Raw genomic sequence first — 12,889 nt, 5'->3', positions numbered from 1 at the left:
ATCGGCTTGTATACTAATAGTCTTGTCAGAGCTTTGCATGGCATCTTTTTCTACTGTTTTTCCTTTCGTATATTTGATTGCTAGCAACCGATTACTGAGGCCAAACTAATGGTGATTTATTTTCTTTGCTTCTTCTCGCCTTTGACTTCCAACCGATATCGAAAACAGGGACTGCAGGAACTGATACCGCACTGACGCAGTACGCCGCACTGCCACAGTTTGGTTCGGCAGCAGCAGCAGCATTCACCACAACGCCTTTAGCTACACCTTCGCTGGCGCAAGCAGTGGCAGCGGCCGCTGGCAAGCAAATTGAAGGTGAGTTTCCTTTATTAATTGGACTAACTTATAGATACCTAAAGCCCATAAATATTTCTTTGTTATCTCTCCGTAGGTCCCGAGGGTTGCAATCTGTTTATCTACCACCTGCCGCAGGAGTTCACCGACACCGATCTGGCCTCGACGTTCCTGCCGTTTGGCAACGTAGTCTCCGCTAAGGTTTTCATCGACAAACAAACCAACCTGTCCAAGTGCTTCGGCTTTGTGTCGTTCGATAACGTTGCGTCGGCGCAAGCCGCCATCCAGGCGATGCACGGTTTCCAGATAGGCACCAAACGGCTGAAAGTGCAGCTGAAACGCTCCAAAGATGCCTCCAAGCCGTACTAGGCAGCAACCGTTGAGTGTATGCCGCCATGCGGATGAATCGGGAAAAGGAGCAGCTACTCGTTTATCGTCGTTCTGTTCGTCGCTTGTCGTTTCTACTACCCGTTCTAGAGCAATGAGTCCAAATGTTTTCGTTTGCTTATTTAAGACACAACAGAAAAAAAAATAACGCAGAACCTCTAACTGTTGCTCCCAACTGTGTTGGGCGTACACAAAGACTCGCGCGGGCGTTTATACGGAAGTAGATTAACTGTGGTAAAATCTCTGTTTCCTGTTTCCGGATCGTTGGAGAGAAGAGCCGGAGCCATTTTCTGTTTTATTCTACCTTTGATTATATAACTTTTTTTTCGTTACTTGTTCGATGATAGTTCGTTGCGAAGACAAGAATTCCAAAACAAACAAACAAAAAACTAATGATACAAAAAACGGTACACACAAACTAGCACAAGAAAACAACACTAACAAAGCAAGAGAGGTAGCTGCGCATCAAAACGCTGTTAGACTAATGTTTATCTTATCGTTAATCGGAATTTGTTGAGTAGTTTTGTTTAACATTATCTTACTTTTTTTATATTGCTATTACTTTATTACAATTATTACTATTATTATTAGTTTTATAATCCTTTTCACCACAGAGGAAAAGTGTAGTAAGTTTAGAGCCTGTCGGCTGTGGGACAGTCAGCTTCTCCCTGGAAGTTTTACCTAATTTTAGTGGCTCACACATACCCACACATACACACCAAGATTAGTTTCAACCGCATATGACCTGGGGAGCAGCTGACAACCGTTATTCCCCGTGAAAACCAAAGGCTAGTAGTCAGTTTTCATTTTGTTTATCGCTGTTTTTTTATATATAACAACACCCAAGTGAACCTAGGATTTGTTTTATAACCCTACGCCTTTTTTCGTTTATATATTACCATACGATACGATACGATTACCATAGATCTTGAATTGAAGTGAACTTCATTTTGCTATGATTTCAATCAATCAAACAAACAAACAATATCGCCAATTATTTGAATTTGAATTTTATACTTTATCTTTTTCTTTTCTTTTTGAATTACCAGTTTTACATCTGTAAGAGTAAACACGATAATAATTTATTTTCATACCGTTTCACTGATTATCAAACAATTTAGTTAATTTGTAGTTACACGCATATGTATTGTATGTATGGGTTTAGTGAATGGTATACAAACAAAAACCAACCAATCGGAGTAAAAAACAGCTAATGATAGAAAGTGCATACGTCCGCTTGTGTCAATCAGTTTGATAAACGTGAACTTTGTTAGGCGCGTAAATTTACCGGCACACGACACGAGCCGCACCGCACCGAGAAAAACGCGGAGATAAACTTTGTTAATAGGTAGTTATGTATACATGTTACTATTTATGTATAATCTGATTAAATGTCACTCATTCATTATTCATTTCTGGCATCAACGTGTCATTATTAATTCTATTAAAATTTCAAATTACCATCAATTCGAAGCACGGATCGGTGCGCTTGCTGTGCCGCTTTGATGTGCGGTCAGCCAACCACCAGCGGTGGATCAAATGTGGAAAGTGGATCCTTTTCTGTCCTCGTGGCGTGCGAGTCCGACTATCGGTTTGCAGGCTCAGCCTCAGCGAGCCCCGGTAGTGATTCGGAAACGACTAGGATAAGCTTATGAGTTTCGCGAGTGGATTGGATACCGAAGTTTTCATCCATCCTACCGTGTCCAGGATACGGTGTACAGATGGACGTCGCACGTGGCGAGCTGATGTGTAAAAGTAATAATTATTATAATCGCAAATTATGGCTTAATTAGCAAAGGCAACAAATCGTTCCGCCCGGATGTGCGGTTTACGAGGTGTTAACTGAATTTTGATCAGCTTTCAGCGCCAGTCAGTAGGTCCAGTTTCAAATGTGAGGGGTGTGTTCAGCGGTTTCCGGTTTCCAGGGTTGCGCCAAGTTCAGTAAATCTGGGATACAATGAAAGCTTTCGTAACTGTATTTTAAAATTTTTATTGATTTTTTTTGCCATTTCCATAATGTATTGCCAATCTGCTTCTTTGTTGTAGATTGTATTACAAAAAGTTTCATGGTTTAATTTTTAATGCTAATATGTGTTCTAACTTCCAATTTTACTCATGCATACATTGATTTCACTTTTTAATGCGATCTAAAACAGCGATATAAATGCGAATGAATTATTTACTTTATCCGTAGCGTGTGCCAAACAATTCAAACATTCTTGCTGTGGAAGTTGAAGTTGGTTTTTTAGTTACCACGAGCAGACAGTGATAACAAACAAACAAACGAAAAAAAAAACACCAGAAAAACGACACTGAAACAACACTTTGCCCATTGATAAATTATTCACTGCTAATTTAATCAAACTGCTCGCAGGAAATTGCCAGCCATAACCGGTCGACCGGCGGCCGGCTAAGCCAAGGCAAACTCGTTGAAGCAAAGCGCCGAACAGAGTAGCCAAGCACCGCGAAGAAAGAAAAATCTCCGAGCAGGATAAGCGAAAGGATTTATTGAACCGAGCAGTGTTCGTTCGTTCTTTTGTTCTGCTCGTGGAAATTTAATGCTATACTGCTGCAGCAGCAGTAGCAGCAACGAAGAAAATACTCTGCGTACTTTAATCCCTGCTTAAGGAAGGAAGTTTTTTCCCAGTTGAAACGGGTACGTGACCGATTTTAGGTTGGCTGTTCTAACGCTCGTAAACAATGAGAAGAATGAGTACATTTAGATTGTAGTCCAGAGACCCACATCGGAAATGTGCATTTGTTTTCCATTTTTGGAAATGCTAGATAACAGACATGCAAAGCCATTCATTGGTGGTTGCATCACCACAGCAACGGAAGAATGATCAGGCATTTTCGAAACTGCTTGACCCTTTTTGGTGCTGCAAGCTTTTTGTACATACTTGCTTGCAGGGCGATGAATATTTGAACATCCTGTAATTATATTTGTTTTGCATTGGCAGGCAGCAGTGATCCAATGATAGGCTCGCCGTAAATTTACAGTAAAAGAAACACTGCAAAGCGACTATTTGCTGTCAATGATATATTTTAATTGAGCTTTTAGAGTGTTTCGATCGGCTCTGTTCTAGAATCTCGAGCACATATTGGTAAAATTCGCTGTGTTATTTTTTCCGGTTCAACAAGTTTGTCCAATAAATCAACCAATCTTTTTGATGCGTTTTTTATGTTGTAGCATTGCTGCTCCTAATAATGAGCGAATGCATAGCAGATGCAGAAGAGTTCTAACCTAAGATAAAACTTTTGCTATGTGAATTACCAAAACGCACGTGGACTTTGCATCATAGTTAATGCTTTATGCATTACTATGGCAGTATCCTACCACAAAATGTCTGCATTAAGTTAAACTTCACATTCACAACATTTATACGAATTTGGATTGCAAATTTAGATGCCCTGTCCTGTTAATGAAGGAACCCGAGCGGAATTTAATTCTTTAAAACAATTATTTTTAAAGTTTTCTGTACTTTTCTATCAAATATTAGATAGAAGGCTTGTAATCTTAAACGGAAATCACTTGAAATTTAATTTTGTTCTCTGAAAGCTGGCTTCGAAATCTGTCGAACAAAGAACAGAAGGTCAAATTCCAAAACAAAGAAATCTAAGCATTGATTTTTCACCAAACGCCCTCTAAATGCAATAAATGTACCCGACCCCTCCGTTGAAAACCGTTTGTGCTAATAAAGTTAAATGTTTTTCTCGAAAATGACAGTTTCAGTTAAAGTTCACTTGAACTATGTAGCACACGTAACATAGAAACTCAAATGTAAGAACACGGCACTATTTCACCCGCATTCGTGCATTCACTGGACACTGGGAAAGATCTACGACTATTAGGTATGCTTCGCGTGTAGTTCAGCACACAATTCCGGAACCTCCTAGTAATTAAATATCCTTATCTAATAACTCCTAGTACACGCGAACTAGTTTTAGAGCTTTAGACGCATTTTTCTATCACAAAACAAAAACAAAATTAACGCGAAACAATTGAGCCGATAAAATTGTAATCCTTTCTGGGTAAAGCTTGCGATTAAATTACCACGACAATCCACTCGCAAACGTACCGATCCTGTACTACTGTAACTGTCCACAACCACATTTGGTCACTCCGCTGGGTGGGAAGGGGGGCGGTTTCGTGCAAAACCCCTGATAATCGGGTTTCGGGTGTGTTGTGCTCGAAAGAGGTTTCTTCTTTTGTTTTTTGTTTTTTTCTTTTGGGGAAAACTCAATCCTATTACTATAGGCCAGGCCAGTGTGTCAGGACTCAGGACCGGTCCAGATATCCTGAATCAATCTTTCAAAACGCAACCCGTTGGTGATCGATAATATAACGTAGTTTGTAATAAATGCACACACACACACGCGTGAGCTAGGAGAAAAAAAACTAAGTGCGTGTGAGCGTAGAATGCGATTGAATGATCGGCAGCGAGTGCGATTCTAATTAGTGATAAGAGAAGTCGGTCGATAAATGAATGTACATTCAATACAAACCTGCGACAGACAGGCAAGGCAGAGCGGGAGGAGTAAATTTCTAGTGAAATCCCTCACGGCGGAAACCGTCGCAGGCGCAGGTTAAAGCGAAATAGAAAATTAAAACCATTCAAATCGGCTGCGGGAAAATCAGTACCAACAGCAATCATCGCTAAATGTGCCAGTTTAAAGAAACCAAAAAGAGAAAATCACGGAAAAAACTGAAAGTGAAAGAAAAAAAATATCTAAAAGTGAGGGGGAAATTCTTTTAGTAGTAGGTAAATTGAGAAAATGGAAGAAAAAAATAGTGGGGAATAGAGTCGATCCTGGAAACTGGATGTGTTTTGTTTAGTTAAGTCAAAGTCGAAATCCAAATCAGTGAAAACATGTGAATAGGGAGGTTAAGAAAAAAAATGTCTATAAGATGGTAAAAAATGGAGAAAAAACACAAGAAAAAAACTTAACTATATATTATATACACTAGGTACTTATATATTGATATATATTATATACAAAGAAGAAAGTGGAGGCAAAAATGCACGTGTTCTTTGAGTTTTAGAAGCAGCAAACAGAAGAAGAAGAAGAATGGAGAAGTTTCTATTAGAGAGGAGAAGAAATCGTAAATCGTTGTCAGCACCTGTTTTCATGTTTCCCCTTTTCAGTTGACCAAGAAAGAGGTGACAAGGCGTTTTTGGTGGGCGGGAAAATAAGGCAGTTCCGTGTTCTGTTTTCTGTTTTTTTCCTCTCCCAGTGTCTATTCGTTGTATGTATGTACAGAATGCAGCGCGGTGTGTGTCAGGTCAGCACCGGAAAGAAGAGACCGTGCGAGAAAAGGACGAAAAGCGGTAGTGTTTCGATTATGTATGTCGCATAGGATAGGCAAGATGCGGATCAGACATCCGTTTTCTGTTTCCTTTGATAGGAGCGATTGTTCGTGTCGATTCTGTTCTGTTTTACTTTACAATTTGATACAATAAATTTTCAAGTCATACAAATGTGTCGGTTGACTTTGACGTCGTATGTAGTAACCGTCCGAAAGTCTCTTTCCGAGCGAAATATCACGCATCGCATGGAAGTATGATACATGTACAAGAAGTCCCTACGTTGCAAACCCAAACATATTAATGTAAATATCACACCGAGGTTGAAATCGGCATGGAATAAAGACAAACTTAGACCTTAGTTGAAGTTCATCCCCTAGTGGAAAACAGGACCAGTTGGCTTGTAGTAGGAGTTTCTGCTTTTGCTTCCAATTGTAGGCATTTCGGTATGTTTACACAAATGCGCAGTGCCCGGCTGCCCTTTGTCGCTACCTACATATAAGAAGATTAAGACTCGACAACGATGATCGTTACAAGTCTGGCCGTCTTCACTTTGCAACTTCCAACGAAGTCTGCCCCCTCAGGGCGGAATGCGAACGGAAAAAGCAATTAGATAATTTAATAAAACTTTCGAGACAAATTATGTGAAGGTTAGTTTTCTTCTTTAATAACATTCAAGTGGTGTACGGCTGCATGGACCGGGGACTGGCAGAGCTGACTGGAAAATGTACGGGACCTGCACATTTTAATAGCAGGGGGATTTTCCGTTGATCGGCTTTCGCCTAAGAAACTAGACATAACGAGCCAGCGAACAGCAGACCGACTGTGCAGTGAGGGTTTCCATGCGATGGCTGGTGCTGCTGCTGCCGCTAGTAGTGTACCATACTAATCTACTAATTTAGTGCTTATGCAAATTAAAGACTTCTTCCAAGTGCCGCTTCAGACGATGCTAATTGTAGAATAATAGGTAGGTTTAACATCAAATCGCTTCGTGCGGGTTCTGGCACAGTTTGCTCCATCATCCATCATTGCTGCTGTCAGCGAACGACCGACAGTTTGCTTGTACGACCATGATTATATATAATCGGACACTCAAAGTGATTGATTTTACGCACGTCTGTCTCATTTATCTTATCGCAATATGACACTAAGAAAGACGTTTCGCTAGAAGCCATCGTTAGCCATTCTGATCAATTAAGGAAGTCAAATCTCGAAACGTTATCCTTAAATAATTACGTTTTCGGATTAAAATCGGCCGATCATGAATGCAAATCTTGAATCAGAAATGAAAAACGGAATAAAATTTGACGAGCAAAATTTTGAAACAACAAAGCTGAAGTATTTCCCCTGCCAAAGCCAAGCTTATGGCCATTGAGAGTAGTACATCACTGGCGTTGCCAGCAAAAGTCAGTCCACCAAAAAACACTAACCACATCGTACGCCGGCTGAAAAACCCGCCCGCCATTTGGCAGTGACAAACTGTGTGTTTTACGAGTAGCAGGACATCCCGCAAGACAAGTCCACCAAGTGCAAGTCGTCGTTGCCAGCGGTTGCCGATGGCCGGCCAGAGGCGCGACGGTCTGCTGTGGAACATTCCTTCGCCCTGCGGCGAAGCAAGCAGTACCAGCAAAGGGCTGCAAGCAAGTGCAATTTGCGACTAATGAATTGGTCTTACAACTTTCGCTCGTCCCTCTCCGGTAACCCAGCAGCAGTTCCGTTCGACTGGGGGGTTGTTTTTACTATCGCAATGTAAATTAATTGTCCAATGAAGCACGGTGCAGCAGCTGCTTCACTGCTAGGACGGTCCTGCTTTTTCTGCGTCTGCGAGCTCAGCAATTTATGCATTTCTCAACGGATCCGGAGGCAGACGCGGTTTTGCCCGGTCCGGTCCAATCCGCTTTTCCATTCAATTTCCATTCCACGGGATTACACGCAGCTTCGTTTTCGTTCTCTCGTCCCAACACACATCGGATCATTGTCCCTTGTGGTTTAACGGTCTATCTGGTCCATTAGTCCACTCTAAATCACGGCATTCCGTGTCGTTTCGGAGCAAATAAATCTCCCATCAAACTTTCAGATCGGCTCCGAAATGCTTCCAATTTCCGCTGTAGCGCTGTTATCCGTCGGCTGCCTCAGGGGTAGCAGCTATTTTCGGATCCCGCATTGTGTTGTTGTAGGTGCAAGCGTAGATTATTTATGCTTTGTTAATTTTCACCCTCATTGAACCGATCCGTGCAGCGCCAAACAGAGCGACCGGGGTGAAGAAGAATCTGTAATACCCGCGGACACTCTAGTTTAATCGAACCAGGTCATGGTTCTAAGCTCATTGCACAATGGGTGAATCATAGGCTTAAATGGATCAAGTAGGGACTCTAGAGCAATCAATCGTATGCTCTCTAACAGTGCATTAAATGAAATTCCAATTCAAAAAATTAAAACTTGAATAAACGCTTTGCGTTTAAAGTGTACCTATTAATAAACGAACAATAACAAAAATTTAAACTCGATTCATCAGAATAGATTGCAATCTGAAATTTTCATCTTTAATTAACATTAGAATGTTTGTCAGTCTTGCAACATGTGGCCGAGCATGGTCATACTGCCGTTTCGCTCTTGGTATTGTGGCTGAAATAAGCAAAATTTAATCCAATTTTAGTTTAAAGTACTGTTCTCTAATATGCTAGTTTATTTTTCACGGATGAACCCCGCTTCATTCCGCTTAAACGTGTGATCACTCTCTATCGGCTTATTTTTATAAGTATTGTTTTTGATTGTAGCTTACGAAAATTACTTACTTAAATGGTTTTCCATCCTACCGCACACCCTGATAAACAAAATTTCTCCAATTCACTCAGTTGTGGGCTACCGGTCATCAATTTCTTGGATATCATATACCGTATACTGGCTTGTTAGAGCAACAAAGCGGACGAATTGACTAGAGTTGTTGAAGATCGTGCCCCGCGTGCTAATATCCGTTCGGTTCACGACCCCATTATGGAATAGCAGCTGCAGGCAGACATGACAGACCTCTGTGCGATTCGAATGAACTCAACAATCCACCCGAAATCCGAACACTGTGAACCATCCATCGTAGATTGAATCAGTTTGATCAGCTTCCTTAGTAAACCGTTTTTGTCCATGATTTTTCATAGCTCTTTTCGGTCGATGGCATCAAATACAGCTTTGAAGTCAACGAACAAATGGTGCAAAGCAACTCTATATTCACGGCCCTTTTAAAGGATCTGCCGCTGTGTAAATATTTGACCCGTTGTTAACCGTCCAACGACGCCGGCTTGATAATTTCCCACAAATCTGTTCGCAATTGGTGATAGACGGCGAAAAATGATTTGGGACAGCACTTTGTAGGCGGTATTGAGAACGGTGATCGCACAAAAATTCTCACAATCCAACTTGTCGCCCTTCTTGTAGATCGGACAGATACCCTCATCTTACCATTCCTATTTTAATCAGCTCCGCTCCAATGCCATTTTTCCCAGCCGATGTATTTTTCTTTAGCTGCCTGACGGCCCCCTTATATCATCGCTTACCATTGGACTGGCACCTCTTCCCTATTTGTCGCACCGTCGAAACAGCTTCAATGGTTCTCCACCTGGGCGCCATTCAGGTGTTCGTCTATGTGCTTCTTACACCTTTTGGTCACCTCACGATCGTCCGTCAAAATACTGCCATTGAACCTTTCGGCTTGCGACACAAGGCCCATGCGGGATGCCTTTAGTTCCTGGTAGTAGAATCGCGTTTCCTGAGAACGATGGCAGCTATTATAACTCCGCATACTCCTGCTCTATCAGGCAGCACTTTTCCTCCCGGAAGATTTGGGTATGTTCGCTGCATTTTCTTCTGTTTGTGTCTTTTCACCGCCTGACGTGTTGCACTGCGCGTCTTTGCCACCAACACAGCGTTCTTCTCATCCATGACCCTCCATTCATCGTCATACCATTCGTTCTGGTGATTCCGGATCACGTGCCCGATGGAGCTCTCCGCTACACTGCTGATGGCTGTTTTGATGGTGTTCCAATAGTCCTCGAGAGGGGCTTCGTCCAGCTTGTCCTCTTCCGCAGCGCAGTTTGGTGTGAATGCGTGTAGTTTGCGGCGGCGACTACCGAAAGTTGTTTACAACGGAGAGTTTTGGGCGCAACTTAACCGTCACTTGATATCACTGGTCCGAGCCAACGTTAGCGCTTCGATAGAAACTGATGTCAATAATGTCCGAGAAGTGCCGGCAGTCAATCAGAACATGGTCGTCGATCTGTGATTTTATCTGATTCGGTGACCTCCAAGTCTCCAAGTGTACTTGTGTAGGAGTCTGTGCTGAAAGAAGGTACTACGTACGGCCATGTTCTGGGAGGCGGCAAAGTCGATAAGTCTTTGGTCCATTTCATTGATCAACTGGTGTGCAGTTTGTGTTCCTTCTCCTGGCCGACCAGAGCATTGAAATCCCCAATGACGATCATCAAGATCATGTTTAGGGTAGCGGTTGTATTCACTCTCCAATTGCGCGGAAAATTCATCCTTGTCATCATCGGTACTTCTGAGGTGACAGCTGTATACGTTGATTATGCTTATATTGAAGAATCGACCCCTGATTCTCAACCTGCACATTTGAGGATTAATTGGCCATCACCCGTATTCGCGTATCTCGCCCATCACTATGAAAGCTATACCCAGTTCGTGTGTGTTGTCGCTGCTCTGGTAGATGATATGTCCATCTCAGAACGTACGTACTGTTGAGCCTTTCCAGCACACCCCCACAGCGGTACCACATCGAACTCTTTAATACGCCGGAGAGCACTCGAGTGTTCCCTTAGAAGTTAAGAGATCGGCAGTTCAACGCCTCGAGTTTCCAATCCGTAGTCCTTTTTCGTCGCATGGGTCTATTCCGATTTTCTCAATCCGACTTTTTGACGTGGGACTACGTCTTACTGGAAGTTAGCGAATATACGCGCTATTGAAAAATTGCAAATAATGATGTTCAAGAATGATTGTCTACCAGTTCTCGACATACGATCAGTTTAGACTCGTACGAGACTGTGCATTCCACGAGCTGAAATATTCCAATCTTACCTTTGATCCAATGCACGATATCTTGGAAGGAATGGCATGTAACCGAGCGTTAGAGAATCGTCTGTTTTTTTTTTCATATGTGCATGAATGTTTTGTATACTTTCACGTTTCTAGGGTTATTATTAGTAGGGTTAGTTAAATGTTAAAATTGTTATGTGTTAAAGTAGGTTAGTTAGGTTAGTAATACACTCAAGTCGGCCGCTGTCCACTTCCCTTCCAAGTTGGCAGAATTAATAAGGGAAGGATCGTATCACGCTGACCAGGTCTTCAATGCTGATGAAACCGGACTATTTTGGAAAAAAATGCCAAGTAGAACGTACTTAGCGTCGACAGAACGCACAGCTCCCGGATTCAAAGCAGCTAAGGACCGTGTAACTTTACTTTTTTGCTCAAATGCATCGGGCGATAAACTTTTAAAACCGCTTCTACTACACAAGACCATGAGACCCCGTTCGAAGAAAGGGATGGATTTCCAGAACCTCCCTGTGCATTGGATGAGTAACCCAAAGGCCTGGGTTACTAAGCAAGTTTTCCAAAACTGGTTCGATAACCACTTCGTTCCGGAGGTAAGGACCTATTTAGAAGAAAAAGGTTTGGCGTTTCGTGTTCTGCTGTTGATTGACAACGCTCCTGGGCATATGGATCTCACTCATCCGAATGTGAAAGTGATGTTTCTGCCGCCGAACACCACTTCCTTGATCCAACCCCTGGATCAAGAAATAATATTCAACGTTTAAAAGATACTATGTTAAACACACTTTTAAGTTTATTCTCGACCAACTGGAAGCGGATGATTTAGTAACCGTCATTAGCGCGTGGAAAACATTTTCGATGCGAGAGTGTGTGGCATTTATAGGATCAGCTCTTTCGTCGGGATGGTTTTGAGGACATGACGGTGAAAGATTTGGAGGAGCTGCTAGTCGATCCTGCTATCGATGATGAGGAACTGTGTAGATGTGTAAACCATGACGAAGCCGAAGATGATCCTGACACAGAAATAAATTTACCGCGATTGGAGGAAGGCTTGCGACTGGTTGACTTCTATTTAAATTACAATCCTCATATCGAACGAGCAATAAGCTTTAAAAACGATTTAAAGTACTGTGTGGCTCGCTACAATGAGGTTCGAAAGAAATTGAAACAAAACGCAGATGACAGCGTTTCCAATGAATTTGGTATAGTACAGACCTCAAGACTATTCATCTGTCATTATGTACTTATTATTTTATTATTACAGAGCAAAATTCAGGATGCAGCGAAGAAACATCTGTAGAATTAAGCCAAGAATCAAACCAGGAAACGCAGTCAACTCACCATGACGGTGCAAACGAGCCGTATTGCAAACGACGAAGGCATGTGTAATTAACAGGATCTGGTTATTATGGTTAGAATTTTGGACATTGTTACTGTTTTTTGTTGATTAAAATTGATAGTTTTTTGTTGATTTTATTATTAATAATGTGAGTGTGTTTTAAGGGGTTCGTAATATCCATGCCTTTTGACCTACGTTGTTCTGCGCTATTGTATTCTGGGAATGTACGTATTAGACGGAGCAGGTCTTGGTACTTCATATACTGGCTTTTCTTAGAAAATTTCCGAACGATATACAAACATTATAATTTAAAAACCATCGAAAAAATACTGTGAAAATTCAGAAAACATAAATATCGCGCTGATTAAAAAACCGTGTTAATTCAAAAAATCGTTTAAAAAAAACCGTGTTAATTCAAAAAAACGTTTAAAAAAAACCGCGTTAATTCAAAAAATATCATAAAATAACCGTGTTAATTCAAAAATCGTAAAAAAAAACGTGTAAAAAG

At 41.6% G+C, this 12,889-nt stretch overlaps 1 protein-coding gene across 3 annotated transcripts in view; it reads left to right on the top strand.

The window, feature by feature from the left end:
* The window catches only part of LOC128743586 (CUGBP Elav-like family member 2), a 439,607-nt gene extending 433,461 nt beyond the window's left edge, over positions 1–6,146 (top strand). For all 3 annotated transcript variants that reach the window (XM_053840187.1, XM_053840185.1, XM_053840188.1), the window contains 2 exons: positions 169–315; positions 392–6,146. In XM_053840187.1, the coding sequence (XP_053696162.1) occupies positions 169–315; positions 392–663 (419 nt within the window). In that variant the 3' untranslated portion in view covers positions 664–6,146. The remainder of the gene's footprint in view (positions 1–168; positions 316–391) is intronic.
* The last annotated feature ends 6,743 nt before the right edge of the window (positions 6,147–12,889 follow it).

The sequence above is a fragment of the Sabethes cyaneus genome, chromosome 3 (assembly GCF_943734655.1).
Source record: "Sabethes cyaneus chromosome 3, idSabCyanKW18_F2, whole genome shotgun sequence".
Classification (NCBI taxonomy): Eukaryota; Metazoa; Arthropoda; class Insecta; order Diptera; family Culicidae; genus Sabethes; species Sabethes cyaneus.
The sequence above is the reverse complement of the archived record's forward strand: the minus strand, read 5'-3'. Positions and strand labels throughout refer to the sequence as shown.